This window comes from Apus apus, chromosome 1, assembly GCF_020740795.1.
Source record: "Apus apus isolate bApuApu2 chromosome 1, bApuApu2.pri.cur, whole genome shotgun sequence".
In the NCBI taxonomy this organism is placed as follows: Eukaryota; Metazoa; Chordata; class Aves; order Apodiformes; family Apodidae; genus Apus; species Apus apus.
This window is the reverse complement of record NC_067282.1, coordinates 148,634,447-148,652,727: the sequence shown is the minus strand read 5'-3', so window position 1 is coordinate 148,652,727 and position 18,281 is coordinate 148,634,447. Positions and strand designations below refer to the sequence as shown.

General features: G+C 38.7%; 1 protein-coding gene across 3 annotated transcripts in view; it reads left to right on the top strand.

Moving 5' to 3' along the window:
- The window catches only part of SLC41A2 (solute carrier family 41 member 2), a 60,940-nt gene extending 52,371 nt beyond the window's left edge, over positions 1-8,569 (top strand). For all 3 annotated transcript variants that reach the window (XM_051644162.1, XM_051644161.1, XM_051644163.1), the window contains one exon: positions 6,280-8,569. In XM_051644162.1, the coding sequence (XP_051500122.1) occupies positions 6,280-6,465 (186 nt within the window). In that variant the 3' untranslated portion in view covers positions 6,466-8,569. The remainder of the gene's footprint in view (positions 1-6,279) is intronic.
- Positions 8,570-18,281: the final 9,712 nt, after the last annotated feature.

The following is an 18,281-nucleotide window of genomic DNA, read 5'->3' as shown; positions in this document are numbered from 1 at the left end:
AGAGTCTGCTTTGTGTTTATGAATGGCAGCATCAGAGGAAAATAGAAAAAAAAAATTATGCCCTCAAAGTATGTAGGGCACTTCATATACAGGACACAGTACCTGGGCAAGCCAATCTGTGTTAATGAAAACCAGTAGATTGATTTCAAATGTGTTTTGCATTTGGTGATTAGCCTCTATTTACGAGGAATACTCTTTTCTTGACAATTTTACAAGACCAAGTCAGACATGCACACATCCCAGCATGCTGCATACAGTTACCATCTGGTGTTTGACCAATAAAGAATATATGACTTGAAAAAGCAATCCCTCTTATACTTGACAAAGGCACAAGTGGTTTTTTAACTGTATGAGGCTTTGCACTGAGCAAAGTTTCATCCTCTGTTTTGTCAACCTGCAGTAGAGTGAGAGCAGCCCTGGAATTGCCAAGCCATCAGTTCTGGCACAGGGCTTTGAGTGTTCAAAGACGGCCTCTGTTCCTCGACCTTCTCACTGAGCCAGTAAAATGCCCTCAAAGGAATTTTCACACCTCCTAACTAAATCTGAGCACACAGTTACATTAAAGACTCTGGGAATAAACAAACAATAGGAGATTCCCAGAGCTATTACCAAACAAATAAGTAATTCCAAAATGTAGTTCTTCTTATCCAGTGAAGGTCAGATGTCTACTACTGTGAAGTTACTTTTGTGGTGCTTTGGGGTTGTTTGGGGCAATAGAAAACTTAAGAATTCAGCAGTGCTCATAATGACTTCCTGCTCACATCACAAAGGTCTTGGATTTCCCACTAGTGTGAGGATTCTAGTGGTGGGAGGGGCCTCTTCAATGCGGAAAAATATCTCTTGGGGTATTCTGTACATTATAGAGAAATAGGGAAGCTTGTGTTTCTAGGGAAAATATTGATGCATTTTAAATACTGTTTTTTCTAAGAGGAAAGGTTTCTTCCAAAATGTAGAGCATATAACTGCTAAAGAGACTACACAATTCAAGGAAATGTGGAAACTAAGATCCAAACCTAGAAGCTTCTGCATGTTCAGTGCTTTTTCATTGCAGCATGAGAAGCAGACTTGCCAGATTCACTGGGATTTGAATGTGGGTATCATCTGCTCTTTTGCTTCCAGGCATATTGCTGTCTGTGGCAGAAGCCTGGCCAACTCATTATCAGAGATACATTTTTTTTTTGCCTCCAGAAGGCTGAGCTCAAAGTGCTTATGTATGTAGCATGACAGAGAGAGTTGTGCTACAGCTAGTGCAGGTTGAGCATACCTGAACACTGAATGTACTGGGTTGCACTCCTCATGCAGAAAGCTAACAGCCCGAAATTAGGGCTGCCTTGGTCAAACCAGGGTGACTGGCAAAACTGCAAAGAAATCAAGAAGACAGTCTGAGGAATTTGGATTTAAACTGTGGAATAATAAAAAAAAACTCCTTCCCACAAAATTGTATCGATATAATCAAATAGATTTAGAAACAACCTCAGTTAAAATGGTATCCTGTTTTTTACTTAGATGAAGTTTTAGTCTCACATAAATTCATGTTATACTGTCTGGGCACTTGCTACTATAGTGCAGCTCTTAGCTGCAACACAGACAACAACAGCAAAAAAGACCTTGCTGCTCTGTGGTTTCTTTGCAGAAATATCTGTGTGTTTGGAGGAAATAGTGACTTGTGTCCTCTGGACAAAAGACACATCAGATATGCTACCTGAGAAGACAGTGGAGAAAAACTTATCTTGAAAAATATATACAGGCCCTACTCTGAGAGTTTACAGAATTACTGAAATCTGGCTGTAGACAATGGAAAGTCAGTAAGTAAATTCAGTGTAGATCTATTATGAGTCCTTTACAGTTGCTACTGAGTTTCACATGAAGATTCAAAAACCTTTTAAAATCTGAGACATGTAGTATATAATTTAAAAATTAACTTAATGAAGGGCCACTAGAAGACATAAACCATAAATCTGGTGAGAAGGATGTCGGGACACAGTAGGTTTTGTAGATCCTTAGTTGGGGTTTTTGACTCATAATTTAAAAACCCCAAACTTGTCTCCAGTTTTCATGGATTTATAAGAGTTCTTGTGCAGTAATTACCAGATCTTGTCATGGTTACATTATAGATGAATTTTGAGTCGGTATAGACATTTGAAAAAAACGTAACCACAGTTTTTGCATCTGTGTTTCCTGTCTGAAGTAAGAGAATGAAACTATTTGGTAATGCACCCTCATATGAAAATGATTTAAGGTGAAGCAACAGTACTAGCGACGTGCAGATATCCTGTCCATCTAAGGCATGCTGAATAAACTGCTAAAAGGTCTTGGTTCTACATACGAAACTTACAGTAGAATTTTGGTAATGCTTATGCGAAAAAAACATATGCAAATATATAACCCAAATTTCTCTTTCCAGTCTGGTGTTGAAATTCACTAATTACAGTGACTAATGTATAAGCTAATATAAACATGAAAGATTTAAACCTGTTTTACAAATATTTGCATGTTATACTTATCACTGTAAATCTGACATGCATTCACTGATGAAATATGGTTATCCCAGTTCAAAGACACTGTAAAAATACTGTAGCATCCTACAATGTATCAATTGGGCTATAGGAAGCTCAGACAGTATTAAAGATATTTGGAGGGAGTTAGGTATTATTATTTCAAATAATAGAGTTCCATTCTTTTCCCATTTCAGAAGCCATGAGAAATTAAATCCATGAGAAAATGCTTTTAGGGTGCCTTGCTACATTCAAAAGACCAAAAATATTATTTTTAGCTAAACTTGTTATTTATATCTGACAACCTGCAAAGAATGAAAGTAAATTTTGTGCCCAGCAATAAAGGAAAAATAACTGCTTTGTAGTGCATAGTGTTACAAGATCTAGTCTTGCAATCACAAGATTTGAGCTCCAAATAGTGAGGCTCACTCTTATTTAAACATTCATATTCATATTCAATCTGATATTCATAATTTGAATTAGAAAGTTCAGTATCAAGTGTTACTCTCTGTTACTGCCCTTTGTTGTATAAAATAGTCTGTGTACATATGCTCCTTATTTTCAGGTTCTTCAACGTTAGGGTTTCATAGAGTCTTCAGTCTTGCTCTTTTCCTCCCTCTGTCTCTCCTTCTCGATCTTATTTGCTATATGCTGCTGCTTCTTTCTTCTGAAGCTCTTTTTTGACAACATGACTGATAGGTCTTTGTAGGAATACAGCCTAAAAGTATCAATGTCTTTAGTTTCATTTTTATTGTATTTTTTTTTCCAGAAGAGTAATAACTTTGCATGATCTTCCTTTTAAATATCAAAACTTCTGGAATTTTACCTGTATTTTTGCAGTGCTTGCTCTGAGGTTTCTTTTTCTTGGTCATTGACTAGAGAGTGTTTCCTGTTTCTTACACAGATTTTTTTAATGTATATAGATATTTAGTGATTTTTTACTTTTCTTAAGCCTTGGTTTTATTTAATTCTTCAGTCTGGGAGAATACCTAGTACTCTGTTTTTGTAATTCTACTGCTACTCTTTTTTTTTTTTTTTGCAAAAAAGCACTTTATTGTTCTCTTCCTCTGTGTGTTAAATAAATTTTAAATACTAGCTCACATCTTGAACACTTGCTTATATTTACAGGCTTTTCTTATCACTGGTAAACAGTATTTCATACTAAACAGATAATTTTTCTCCTATGTTATTAGGCTTTTTTGTAATATTGATCCCTTCATTTTTACCCCTCAAGACCAGCTGGTTTTCAATTTGAAATAGAAAAGTTTTCTTCTTTGTAGCTTGAGTGCAGAGTGGAAGTTCACAGTATTTGTACTGCTGTGCCATCTGTGGGATCTGGTTGAAAGAAGCATAGGTCATTGATAAATCCCAGAACATCTGATGTTTCTTGCCACTAAAGCAACAAGTCTCATAGCGCCTTTTGTATTATTTTCTCCCTTTGACATCTGTCAGATCTTTGTGAGTGAGTTTTCTTACAACTTTAAATTTCAGGACTGTCTTACTTTCAAAAATTCAGCAAACTCATAGGTAGGGTTTTGCTATTTTCTTAAAAAAATAGCAGTTGATTGGTGACTTTGAACACCCCCTCTAAAATTGATAGGAAGCAAAACCTCATTAAAGATTTAAGTCAGACTGATTGACTTCTGTCTTCCAGCACCAACCACTATGGCCAAATAAGTAACCATTCCTAAAGACTTATTTATATCATTCTTAAGTATCAGTGAGTTTCTAGCCATGTAGATGCATGCTGATAGCATTATTCCCTCACCCCAAAAAAGGATGGTGAACTGCAGTCTCTTAACTTATTCTGCAAGCACTATGTTCCAGCTGCCATCATATACTGTTAGAAGTATCAATTATTATCAAATGCTCTAAGTTTTTTCCTGTTGCTTACAGAAGCAAGGTTTCTTATAAATTGCATTATGTGTTATGCATCCACAAGTTAATATAGCAGAAATAACTGTTTGGAAAGATTATCAGAACTTCATTTCCAGACCACCTAATTTTTTCAGCAATCTAAGTCTGTTATTTTAGGGTGGAAAATATGTATTAAACCGAAAAGTTTTCATGTCATGATTTTTAAAAGTTAAAAGCCTATACTGTCATTTCAATTGAACTGTGTGTTATGTCTAATTGGTTGTGTTATATAAATGCATTATAAATAGTTCTTGAAATGAATGTTCTCATCTTCTAGTAGGACATGCATAATTATTGTTGATGTGAGGCGCTACAGAGTCTTCTGTGCACATCCTGTAGGAGATGTTAATGTACAGTATCTTTTATAAACAGGCCCCTTTTTGTCTCTGTTAGAAGGAACTGACTCAAAGAATCTGATAGTCTTCCAAAGAAAACATCTGTTTTAAATATATTTGTTTGGATTCCAGTCAGCACACCTAGGACTTGCATAATTAGCTTAGACTACAGAGTTCCCTTTTCAGAAGATATGTTTAAATAAATAACCCATGCATTTTTCATTAAGCAAATACTCCTCCCTTTCTTTTTATTTCTTTTTTTTTTTTAATTAGAAATTCAAGCTTCTATTTTAACATTTATTTTCGCAAAGCAAAGATTAATCGAGAAACTTTTCTACACAATATTTTATATGACATTTATTTTAACGTATCTTATGTTGTGGAGAAATGCCTTGCAACCATCTTATCAGTATTTCAGTCAGCGACTGCATACATAAAGATGCTTTCGATACCAGTAATTGCTCATTTGCTAAATAAAATGTGAATTTTGTACCTCTTACTACTTTTGACACTGCATATTCCTCTAAATGTACACTGTAGACTTTTAAAAAATTAATTATGGTATTAACTATCTTACGTTTGCCCTTCCTAAAGATCTGATTGATTAAAAATACATTAATAGTGTGTGTTTATCTCGTCTTAAGCAGCTTCTTAAAAGAGAGAAGAAGAAATGGAAGCTCAGTTAGTGGTCCTTTCTCCATTCATCTTGTGCCATGCCACTCCACATGATTCCACTGAACCTGAATCTCTTATCATACAGCTGTGAAACATTAAAGGAATTCTTTCCTAAAATTGGATTAGTGATTATGCATACCTTTGGTATGAAGATCAAACCTCTCTAATGTTCAGACATTCACAGTTGGGAATGAAATCTTTTACTCTGGGACAAATTCAGCCTGCAGTGACAGTTTCATAATATATATTGCAGGTGTGCCTTATTACAGGAGGACTGAAGTTGGTATTTCATGCATAAAAGTAGCTTCTAGGCCATTTTTTTAGTTCATACATTCCATATGAAGCTGTTCTTAATCTGACCTGGTATTCTTTGTATCATGTCTGATTTTAGCTCCATTCTAGACCTGTGGAAACAAGAATCACAGCTGTGTTAAGTTTTTCGTCTGAGGCAACATCAGTTGGTTCTGAATGATCTCAGAGCCTGACTTATGCTCCTGCTGTGCAGAATGGTGTCTTGTGTGAGAGGTGCAGTTGCACATTTGGTTGGAGTTTTTACTTTTTTTGCCATTTTCAGGAGTCCTCAAGCATGGAATCGGTGAAGAATGCCATCAGTAGTCCACTGTGTTCGTTCTTCCTGTGCATGTGGTTAACTGAATGAAGTTGGCTAAGTGTCTCTTTCTCTGGTTGTGGGGATTTTTAGTCTGAAATTAACTAATATAATGTTTTTATATTTGTTTCAAAAGCAGTTGTATACAATAATGCTAAGTACTAAAGAGACAATAACGTTGACTATTGACTTTCTTTCACTATGACTTAAGGGATAGTAATACAAATTTTGGTTGTTTGATGTTCCGTAGGTGTTTACTCTGTTATGGATTGCTGACTGGATGGTGCATCACTTCTGGAAAAAAGGAAAAGATCCTGACAGTTTTTCTATCCCTTATCTTACTGCACTGGGAGATCTGCTTGGAACTGCCTTATTAGCTATAGGCTTCCATTTTCTGTGGCTCATAGGTGACAGAGATGGTGATGTTGGAGATTAATTATTCCAATGGATGCAATGACTTTTCCTGGAATTGACAAGACCGATCACTCCATTTGAAGGTCCTTGAAGTGATTGGTCCACTTGGTATAAGGGAATCAAGTTGACACAGATATAAAACAGCCTTATTGATGTCAGTCTGGTTTGTTTTATAAAATAGGATGGAACTAGGAAGTTACTTGAGACCTTTACTCTAAAAGCAGGTGGATTGCTGCTAGTTGAAAACATCTGATTAAATGCAATGAAAGGCAAATCAATCTTTTCTCAAGTTTTAACTTTTTAAAAGAGCTAGTCTTTTAGAAGAACTGTTCATTACCTGTATTGCGAACCAGATCAGTCTCTTAATTGTTCATTCACTGGTGATGAAGAAGAGGTTCTTACCCAATCAGTGGCTTGCCTTGTCTTTCCTTCCCAGGAACAATGTGGGTATAGATTTTCATCTTATCACCAAAGTGGTTAGTAGACCTCAGATGAATTCAGTTTTGTAGACATTCCTGGTCAGTTGATGATATGTTCTTATCTTACAATTTCAGTGCTGTAGCGCTCTGACCACTGCACACTTGATATCAGTAATAACAGTTGAGGTGATTTGAATGCTGATTGTCTAAAAATTTGTCACAAGTTTTGTTTCATGTATACTAATATGACCATCAGCATTTATAAAATTAGACACTTAAAAAGTGTTTGCAGGACTGAGCCCTGTTTCTTTGTGCTAAAAAAAGCAATCTAATTATTTTGCTGTTGTAATTTATTAGAGCAATACCATAGTAAAGACAAAGAATGACCTGATCAATAGTAACGGATGAATGATTAGAACTCCTTGTGTTGGAAAGTGTATTTTAATTTAGCAATGGAAAATATGTTTAACTAATTGATATTAATGGTGTTGTGATGGTCAGTGTCCTGATATAATGAAGTATTTAGAGGCATTGATTAAATTGTAAATACTGATCCCCTATTAAAACTTGGGGTATAAAAGATGATGTTTCCTGTTTAGGCACTTCAGAAGTTACAGAAACTTCTAAAATTTCAGTCCTGTCTATGTCATCTATTTCTATACAGCAATCTCTGCTAAAAGGATTTCTGCTTTCAAACTGTGGGAGTAATATGGTCAGTAAGGAAAATAACTGTTTCTGAATGGTTTCCCTAATTTGTGTATGTCAATATTTCAAACAATACATTGATCATGAGGACTCTGGTTGGCACTTTGAAAAAATGTGCTAATTGCTCTGTTTTAAAATCTGGTGGGAGTTCCTCACTCCCATGTTTATAAAGACTATATGTTTATAGTCTTTATAAAGACTATTTATATATGTTTATAAAGACTATAGGATACATCCTAGATGCATAATTAAATAAACAATTCATACTTTAAATGTTGTGATTGAAAGTTTTAAATTTTAAGACTGAAATAAAATGAATCCATATATCAGCATATGTTGTAATCCTATAAACATTAGTCATGTGATTTAATCCATATAAATGCTCCCTTTTATTTTGATTGACCTACTCAGATGAATTAAATTAATTATGCAGATAAGTGTTAATGGGAATTCTATAGGTGTTGGTCACCTTAAACTCTGTGGAAGTTGAAAGTGTTTGCAATTCTGAAAATTAAACCAGCTATTCAGTGCCTACACATGGATTTAGATGCCTGACTTTTAGCTGCCTCATTTAAACACTTTTATTTAAGCTTTTTCTTACAGTTATGATAATATAGTTGTTTGAATGAATCGTAAGTATTATGTCTTTTATTCTGTTAGAGAAAGATTAAATGTTTCTAACTCTAGGTTCTCTGACTTTTCTTAGTTTGTACTAATGTTATTTAAAATAGTCTCTTGTATGTAGCATTGTGGGCAATAGTTCTATTAAATTGTTTAAAATAGGCTAAATGTAACTAATTTTTAATATTTTTTTTTTCAAGAATAGTTTTTCATTTTTGGTACAGATGTAGGTGCAAGTTGTTTTATTTTGGCAGAACTGCCACCTGAATCAACTAAGCTGCCATTTCAAGCACTTTTCTCATTAGAGTTACTGGATTTTGAGGTTGTTTTTAAATGAATTGCAAGATTCTTAAAAATTAAAATTTCTTGAGATACCTGTGATCTGTGCTTATCTGATGGGTGCGGGCATTGTAGTATTTAGCCATGGCAGTATCCTTAGTTTGTTAAATATTTTCCCAATAAATAAACAACAACGGTTTTACTGCCTACTGACAAATAGGTGAGTGTTTGCGGAACTGGGGAGGAAATATTATATGGTACAAATTCAGCAAAATTTGAGAAGGGAATATGTTTTCAGACTGGAATAGTCTGGGCATGGAAACAGTAAATTATGGAGAAGTGTAATGCAAAAAACTGGTACTTCAAGAAGAGGAAAGTTCATTGCATGGTTGAGAGAGCAAAATCTATATTGCAGGAATGGAGGAGGTGCAAACTTTCACACAGCATTCATTATGAGAGGCAGGAACAAACAGAAGGAAGTTATTTGGAGAAAAAGAGTAAAAAGGCACAGCCAAACTTGGTTTTCATGAAGGGAAAAAGAATATAACTTGCGTTAAAGGAGTTGGTGAAGAGGTGGAAAAAGAGATACTTCTGGGAATGGTGGAAGTGAGAAATAAACCGAATGCTCTCGGTAAGATGTAGTTTAAGAGGAGTTTGAGTGGGGAAAGAAGTAAGACATTGATAAAGCTGTGAAAACCTTGACATCAGGAAGAAAAAGGAGTAAATAGTCTATGATGTGGAAAGAGGTTTGATTCCTATGTGGAAGACTGAGAGGGGATCTCATTCATGTAAAAAAAATATATATATAAAGGGTGGGTGTCAAGAAGGAGGGGTCAGTCTCTTTTCAGTCATGCCCTGTGATAGGACAAGGGGCAATGCATGCAAACTAGAGCACAGGAAGTTCCACCTCAACATGAGGCAAAACTTCTTTACTGTGAGGGTTACAGAGCACTGGAGCAGGCTGCCCAAAGAGGTTGTGGAGTCATCTCCTTTGGACACTTTCAAGACCTGCCTTAGGTTCTGTGGTGGTCCTGCTCTGGCAGGGCGGTTGGACTCAATGATCTTCAGAGGTCCCTTCCAACACCTAACATTCTGTGATTCTGTGATTTTAAAACTTACAAAGTTTGCTAACTCTGGACCTGTTGTTATGAAGGTAAAAAGTTCTTACCACCAAGTTCTGGGGCAATTTTATTCCACAACAGCAGGATAATATGGGGGAAGGCATGAAAGAGTTCTTGGACACTGGAGAATCTATCATCTAAGAGCTGTGCTACCTAAACCAATTATAACACTAGTAGAGTCAACCTCTCCATAGTATTCCACCAACTTGATTTTTCAGACATATCCCAGTATTAGTCAAGTACTTTGTGTATGTCTGTAAGAAATGTTACAAAAAATACCATTAGAGACAAATTGTCTGCTTTTTGTACTGCTCAAAGCATACAAACAAAAGGGACACCCTGAGCTGTTACTCTGTCTCTGGTTATCAAAGCAGCAATATTTTATAATCTTGCGGATAAAATGATCACTCTTTGTATTAAAATTCAAGTGTTTTTCTCCCCTCCACCTGCTAGAAGATTCTTTCACACCTTCCTTTATATTTTCTAGCCTAATTAGGGTTAGGGCTTTTTCACATCTATTTGCTTTTGTGTCAGCCTGTAGCATTTTCTTTATTTGACTCTTGCTCGTAACGGCTTGTTCATCTCATGTAGGTTGGACCATTTTTTCTGCTGATGAGTTACACCAGCCAGGAGCTCCAGTTGCTTTGCCTTTATGAGTTACTATTGGTCATCTGATGCTGAGTAACTGTTGGAGTGCTCATGCTTGACCATTCTTATTGTCTACTCTTTTTTTCACACACACCCCCCCCCACACACTTCAGAAATATATCTATGTCAATAGGAGTAGGGGAGGTTATTTGAAAGGTTTATCATTTGTCATTCTGAAGGATTTGTCACCATCTCAATTGTTCTATGAACATGCATGAAAGGGGATAATTTCATAGAATCACAGAATCACAGAATCATAGAATCATAGGGGTTGGAAGGGACCTCGAAAGATCATCTAGTCCAACCCCCCCTGCCAGAGCAGGGTCACCTAGAGTACATCACACAGGAAGGCGTCCAGGTGGGTTTTGAATGTCTCCAGAGAAGGAGACTCCACAACCTCTCTGGGCAGCCTGTTCCAGTGCTCTGTCACTCTCACAGTAAAAAAAATTTTTCTGATATTGACCTTAAACCTCCTATGCTCCAATTTGTATCCATTACTCCTTGTCCTATCACTGGTCATCACTGAAAAAAGCTTAACTCCATCTTCTTGACACTCACCCTTTACGTATTTGTAAACATTGATGAGGTCACCCCTCAGTCTCCTTTTCTCCAAACTAAAGAGACCCAGCTCCCTCAGCCTTTCCTCATAAGGGAGATGTTCCACTCCCTTAATCATCTTTGTGGCTCTGCGCTGGATTCTTTCAAGCACTTCCCTGTCCTTCTTGAACTGAGGGGCCCAGAACTGGACACAATACTCCAGATGTGGCCTCACCAATGCAGAATAGAGGGGGAGGAGAACCTCTCTTGACCTACTAAGCACACCCTTTCTAATACACCCCAGGATGCCATTGGCCTTCTTAGTCACAAGGGCACATTGCTGGCTCATGGTCATCCTCCTGTCTACCAGGACCCCCAGATCCCTTTCACCTACACTGCTCTCCAGCAGGTCAGCCCCCAACCTGCACTGATGCATGACATTTTTCTTCCCCAAATGCAAAACTCTACACTTGCCCTTGTTAAACTTCATCAGGTTTTTCCCCGCCCAAGTCTCCAGCCTGTCTAAGTCTCTCTGAATGGCAGCACAGCCTTCTGGTGTGTCAGCCACTCCTCCCAGCTTGGTGTCATCAGCAAACTTGCTGAGGGTACATTCTGTACCCTTATCCAGGTCGTTGATGAAGATGTTGAACAACACCGGTCCCAGTACCGACCCCTGAGGGACTCCACTAGTCACAGACCTCCAACTAGATTCTGCCCCATTGACTACAACTCTCTGACTTCTTCCTTTCAACCAGTTCTTGATCCACCTCACTGCCTGATCATCAAACCCATACTTGATCAACTTATCTACAAGGATGCTTTGGGAGATGGTGTCAAATGCTTTACTGAAATCAAGATAGACAACATCCACCGCTCTACCATCATCTATCCACCTAGTAATTTCCTCATAGAAGGCTATGAGGTTAGTCAAACATGACTTACCCTTGGTAAAACCATGTTGACTGCTCTTGATGACCCCCATCTCCTTGATATGTCTAGAAATAGTGCCAAGGACAAGTTGTTCCATCACCTTTCCAGGGATGGAGGTGAGGCTGACCGGTCTATAGTTACCCGGGTCCTCCTTCTTGCCCTTCTTGTAGACTGGAGTGACATTTGCTATCCTCCAGTCCTCAGGCACCTCTCCTGTTACCCATGACTTACCGAAGATGATGGAGAGTGGACTAGCAATGACCTCCGCCAGCTCCCTCAGCACCCTTGGATGCATTTCATCCGGACCCATCGATTTATGGATGTCCAGATTACGCAACCGATCCCTAACCCAATCCTCATCTACCTGGGCAAACTCCTCCTTTATCTTGACTTCTACTGGGGCTATATGAAACTGGGGCTCATGGGGAAAGCCTGCAGGAGTAAAGACAGAGGCAAAGAAGGCATTCAGCACCTCTGCCTTCTTTAAATCCTCTGTCACCAGGGCACCCGCCTCATTCAGCAGTGGGCCTATATTGCCTCTGGTATTAGTTTTGTTGGCTATGTATTTGAAAAAGCCCTTTCTATTGTCCTTAACCCGACTTGCAAGGTTAAGTTCCAAGGAGGCCTTAGCTTTCCTAGTTGCCTCCCTACATTCTCTGACAACAGTCCTATATTCCTCCCAAGTAACCAGCCCCTCCTTCCGTGATCTATAGATTTTCCTTTTCCATTTGAGTTTGCCCAGCAGTTCCTTTTTTAACCACGCTGGTCTCCTAGCTCCCTTACTAGATTTTCTACCCATTGGGACACACTGATCTTATGCTTGCAAGAAGTGATCCTTGAATGTTGTCCAGCTATCTTGAGCCCCTTTACCTTCTAGCACTCTGTCCCATGGGACTTCCCTTAACAATTGATTGAGGAGGCCAAAGTTTGCTCTGTGGAAGTCCAGGGTTCTGGTCCTGCTGGGTATTCTGTTCCTCCCACACAGGATCCTGAACTCCACCATCTCATGGTCACTGCAGCCAAGGCTGCCATTGACCACCACTGCTTCAACAAGGCCCTCCTTGTTGGTGAGCACAAGATCCAGCAGCGCTCCTCTTCTAGTCGGCTTGTCCACCATTTGCATTAAGAAGTTGTCATCAATGCATTGGAGGAACCTCCTAGACTGTGAAAGGCTGGCTGTATAAGTCTTCCAGCAGATATCAGGGTAGTTAAAATCTCCCATGAGGGCCAAGGACTGTAATTGTGAGGCTGCTTTCAGCTGCCTGTAGAAAGCCTCATCAACTTCCTCATCTTGATCAGGAGGTCTGTAGTAGACCCCCACAACTGTATCACCCATACCACCCTGCCCTTTAATTCTTACCCACAGACTTTCAACTTGCCCCTCATCGGCCCCTGCACAAAACTCGATACATTCTAGCTGCTGTCTCACATAAAGAGCAACTCCACCACCTCGCTTCACCGACCGATCTTTCCTAAAAAGCACATAGCCATCCATGGCCACATTCCAGTCATGTGAGCTGTCCCACCATGTCTCTGTTATTGCTACCAGATCATAACCCTTAGACCGCACACAGACCTCTAACTCTTCCTGTTTATTCCCCATGCTGCGTGCATTGGTGTACAGGCATTTCAGGAAGCAAGTAGAGCACACTGGTGGGACCAAATCCTCCTTAGACCACCCCCCTTCAGGCCCTGGTATGTTTCTCTTGGGCTTGTCTCCCCTTCCCCCTTCACATCTAGTTTAAAGCTCTCTCTATGACTAAATGCTTTAAAATTTGGAGTCAAAAGCATTTCATACCATAGGTGTTTTATTTTCTTTTTCTTTGTAATGCTTTGAAATGATCTTTGCATTCTAGTGAGTTACTGAACGACTCCAGTTTATTTTTAGAGTGGTTATATGACCAAGGTAGTTCCTCAGCTTTATTATGCTGTTTGATATATAGGGAAGGAATCTTCTTTTAATGTATTTAGATCTATATTTTGAGTTTCATAGCATCACTGTACATCTTGCCTTACTTTCTGATGTTTAAATTTGGAATATCCTCTCCCACTCCTGTGTTTAATATATTAATTTCACTGAGGCTTTTGAATGCTGTTGAGAAACTGGCAAGCAGCAAATAATTTCACTTCTTTTTACTATTTGCCAACTAAATGAGACTTTTCTCATACAAAGATTAAAACAGCATGAGGATTAAAGCTTTATTAATGCAGAATAGTTTGCAGAATCAGGAGTCAAAATAAGATCTATCATCTTTTTAGTGAATTTGCTGTTTGACTTCCCTTCTGAGCATCACAAAAAGCTCTTAAGTCCAACAGTAACCCAGAATGCACACACCAGGATACAGCAGTATAAGCACTCCATGAAATGAAGCATTTTAAATTCTTCATTATTATAGTAATGATAAAATTGCTATTGGAAGGGGGATAGTCTCTTCAGAGGTGCAGAAAATGGCAATAGAATATGGTAATTGAATTATCACCTGCTTTAAGAAAAAATAAGACACCGTTCAAAAACACTACCCAAGGTACTGAAAGTGATGGGGAGTCTCTTAGTAGGATTTTTCTTTTCTTTTTGGCTAGGTTTTCTGTGATACAATACATTGTTTTAATGGTGTTCTCTAATCGATTCCTAATCAAGGCAGGCTGTTGTTCAGTTATCTTTTGGATTATCATTTTCCCAAATGTACTCAAAGTCAAAAAATCAGTTTTCTGGATATAAAGCTGGGGAGAAAGAAGCACAGAAGTGGGCTTTGTCATTGCAGCCTCATTCTGATCATCATAAAGGAAAGTTTCTGTTAAAATCAATGGTAATTTGATCATCCTGCATGCTGTACATGGAAGCACTAGGGAAACCAGTGTTAACAAAACATGAATAATTCACAACTGAAGCTAAGAACCAACATGTTTAGTAAATACACAAGATTGCCACATATTGCTGGGTACCCAAGAGCAGCACTGGACCCCTTAGTCATTCAGCATTGGCATGGCTGGATGTGCTTTACTTTCTCTGCAGCTAAAAATTGAATTTGATTTCAAGTGCTGCTAGTTGTTTATTTAATATGTAGGCTCATTCATCATATGGTCTATTTATGCTTTTATTTCTCAACTCAAACTATACTTCAAATTTGCTTCTTCCTTTACCTAGCATTCTTCAACTTGCTCTTTTGGGAGATTGTTTTTTCTTCAAGAGTTGCTAGAAGTCTTGAAAGGTCAAGGAAATACTTTCCTTGAATATTTTTAAATCTGCTTTGTGCAAGTGAAATGAAGTGCTGAATTAATTATATGGTAGACATCTTTGAGGCTACTGAATACTTCCCTGAGATTTAATATCTGCAAGTTCTCAGATTTATGTTCTAAGTTTGACTGTGAACAGGGTTTTACTAATTTTTTCTGTAATCTCCTGGCTTTGATTAATGAAGTTGTTGCCATGTCCTGTCTACAGTAAAGCAACATTTTAATAAAATTGACATTCTAAATGGTTTTCAAAAAATTAGGAGCAATACCACTTGTTTTATTCTTGGGAAGCAATCATCCATTAGATACTTTCCTATGAATCCTCATGCTATGGTTAGCTTTAGATTATTCAAAGCCCTTTTTTTCCTGTTTGTTTTTGAAGCAGGTGCTTTCTCTGTGCTGATGCAACCAATTATTTTATTCTCTTGTAGCTTCCAAGATTCTGGAGTAACATTAGGACATGCTTCATCACAACTGTTTTCAAGACTGAACCAACTTTTACTCGTTACATAAGAATAGGAAAATTTAGACATGTCTGATTAATTCTAGTTCTAGGGAGATGAATGGTAGCTTTCACTTAAAATAGAAGAGTATCTCTGGAGTTTGCAGCATTTCCAAAACAGAAGTTAGCTTATTAAGCTGACATCAGCTCAGGTGCCAAGATCATCTGAATTTGCGGACAAAGGCATAGATGACTTTGAGAAGTAAGCAAGCTCAGTGTTTATCTAATACATGAAGATGGGCTGGTAACTCCCCTCTGATTCCTTTAGACTCTTTATGGTTTGAGATTGCCGTTACTGCTTCTTTAAAGCCAATCCATTAAGGCCACTAAGTGTTCTGGAACCGTAAGTCTACTGCATGCGGATGGAAACTGTTGTGTCCCCCTCTCTAACTAGAGACATCCAGGCCTTTGGAGAACATTGCCACAAAACCTGCATGTCGTTTGTGCAAAATGAAAGATCTAAAATGCTGCAAATTCAGATACAAAAAGACACTCCCATTTCCAGCTGACCTTTGTTCTATTCCCATATAAAAAGCTGATTCATTTGTAGAGAATTTTTTAAAGCACTGTAAGGTCACCATGCCAAAGAGCATGAAACCTATCTCTGTTAGATACCATGTCTGGTTATGTGCTCTGTGCAGGAGACTGACAGGAGCTGAGAATGACTACTCTCACCCCTTAGAGAGAACCAAATCCCTTGCTTTGAGCAAAGCCTTGCTATCTATTCTTGGCACTATATAGGATTGGCACTGTGCTGAATATGCAGCACTGGCTGTGTGGGGTTCCTCAGACAGCTCTGCAGCTGGAAGAGCTGGCACTGAGACACTCACTGTGTTGCTGGTACATCATAAGACTTTGCTGAAAGCTGGGAAAAAACCCCAACTATCTATGTAAGAGCTTCTTTAACGCCTCCAAGGATTCTTAGTGAGCTACCCCCTCTCTGCTCCATGGGCCTTCAGTCTGCCCCATGCAAGATGTCTCAACCATCTGCTTAGGTTCTCCTTTACCTTATTGACTTTATAGCAGTGGGAACTTGCAGATACCTCTGCAATCCATGTTCTCTGTGTTCTCATGTCTTATTAGAGACGTGGGAAGATGCAGAAATATCCACAAGTTCAAAGGAAGTCCAGTTCTGCTATTTGCTACAAAAATTACATTTTAAACATTTATTAAGACCTGTAAATATTTTAACGTCCTTCCGACTTGAGATTATTGCATTACATAAATGTTTAATAGGTACAGAAGCTGCACTTACAGCCATGATTAATGCATACATACCTCTGGCATATGTATAGCTTTCAGACTGGCACTAAGAGAAACAAACCTGACCATTCCTAGCACTCATTACAAGAAGCAGGAAAATGCCCTGTTACCATAGGAAGCCTCTCATCACATGTATTCATGAGACAACACTAGTAACTCTTCATCTTTCTAAGTGTGGATTCTCATTCTAACAACATTTCACTTAGTTTTCTGACATCTCATGGAATGGAGGTGTTTGGTGTAACTCATTTTTAGTTGCCTGGGTTTTTTTCAGAGGCACAGCATACCTGCAGATACTCTGCTACCTCAGCTGTGTTATGGTTGTGCTTAACCCTCACATGTCGTCGTGGTCAGGTTTCCTGCTAGAAAAGGACCAAGTCTTGTAATTGATTTAATCTTGCTCATGACTATAGAGAATTCTCCTGCTACATAGAAGCAATGATTTTTTTCCCCCATTTTTCCTTTTTTCAAGAGGGTATCACTCACAGCCCTGTGGACGAGGTGAGATCTATGAATCCTCTGCATGCTCTGAGGGCAGCTGTCCACTGTTTGCAACAGCCTCTGAAGGCCCCTTAATAATCTGGAGTCCCTTTTCCAACATGAGCCCTCAGGATCAGGAGTAGGAGGGCGGTGGTATCAAGTGTAGCTGTGCAAGTTCAGTAACTTGCCTGGTTTGCCTGTGGAGTTAGGAGAGGGTTCGTGCGCTTCCTTCTCAGGGCTACAGGGGGTTACCAATGGCCGTAGAGAAAAGCTAGCTTTCTTATAGCCCTGGCACCAATTGAATTCCTCTCCTGAAACTGGAGATATGGCCTGAAATCCTTAGTCACCAACCCACACCAAATTTAATTGGCTTCATAAAAAATTTTCAAGTTCAGGTCAAAAAACACAGGGAGTCACAATTTCTCTGCCTGGCAAACTGATGGTCACTTGATAGAAACAAACTCCTGTTAGTGACAGGGAGGTAGGATGCCCAGGTTTAAGATGCTTCTCCGCTGTCTGACAGCCTCCAAGATAGAGGGAAGAAGCATCTGGCAGTGCAGCATGCAGCAGAGCCCTGTTCACGTCTATTATGACGTATTTCCAGATCACATCAACAGCAGATCTCTGCTGCAGAAGGAAACCATTAGCTATCACCATCATCTCTTTAGCTGATTATCCCAAGGCTTTTTATTTGATCAAAGAAAAATGTTATTTTACTTTGAAGCTGGAGAACACCTAGTTGAATAAATACACTGAAATGTCCTGCTAGAGGGAAAGCTAACATCTCTGTGGCTAGCTGGAAATATCTGCACACCTCAAAACTCACTTTGCATGATCATTTAGTAACTAAGGAGGATATATCTACCACAGGGACAGCACCCGGCAGCAAAAAGCTGCAGCCTCATCCTGGTTTAAGGTGTGGAGGGCACATTGTTCTTAAGGGCTTTAGTGGGAGATCTTGCCATTCAAAACCAAGCCCAAAATCTCTGAAACCTGAAACTAGTTAATTATTTTTGAAGCGTTCAGTCAAATGTTTTCCATCTGACGTCTTTACATTTGTGAAAAATGCAACTGGAATCCAGATGCTAAAAACTAAGTG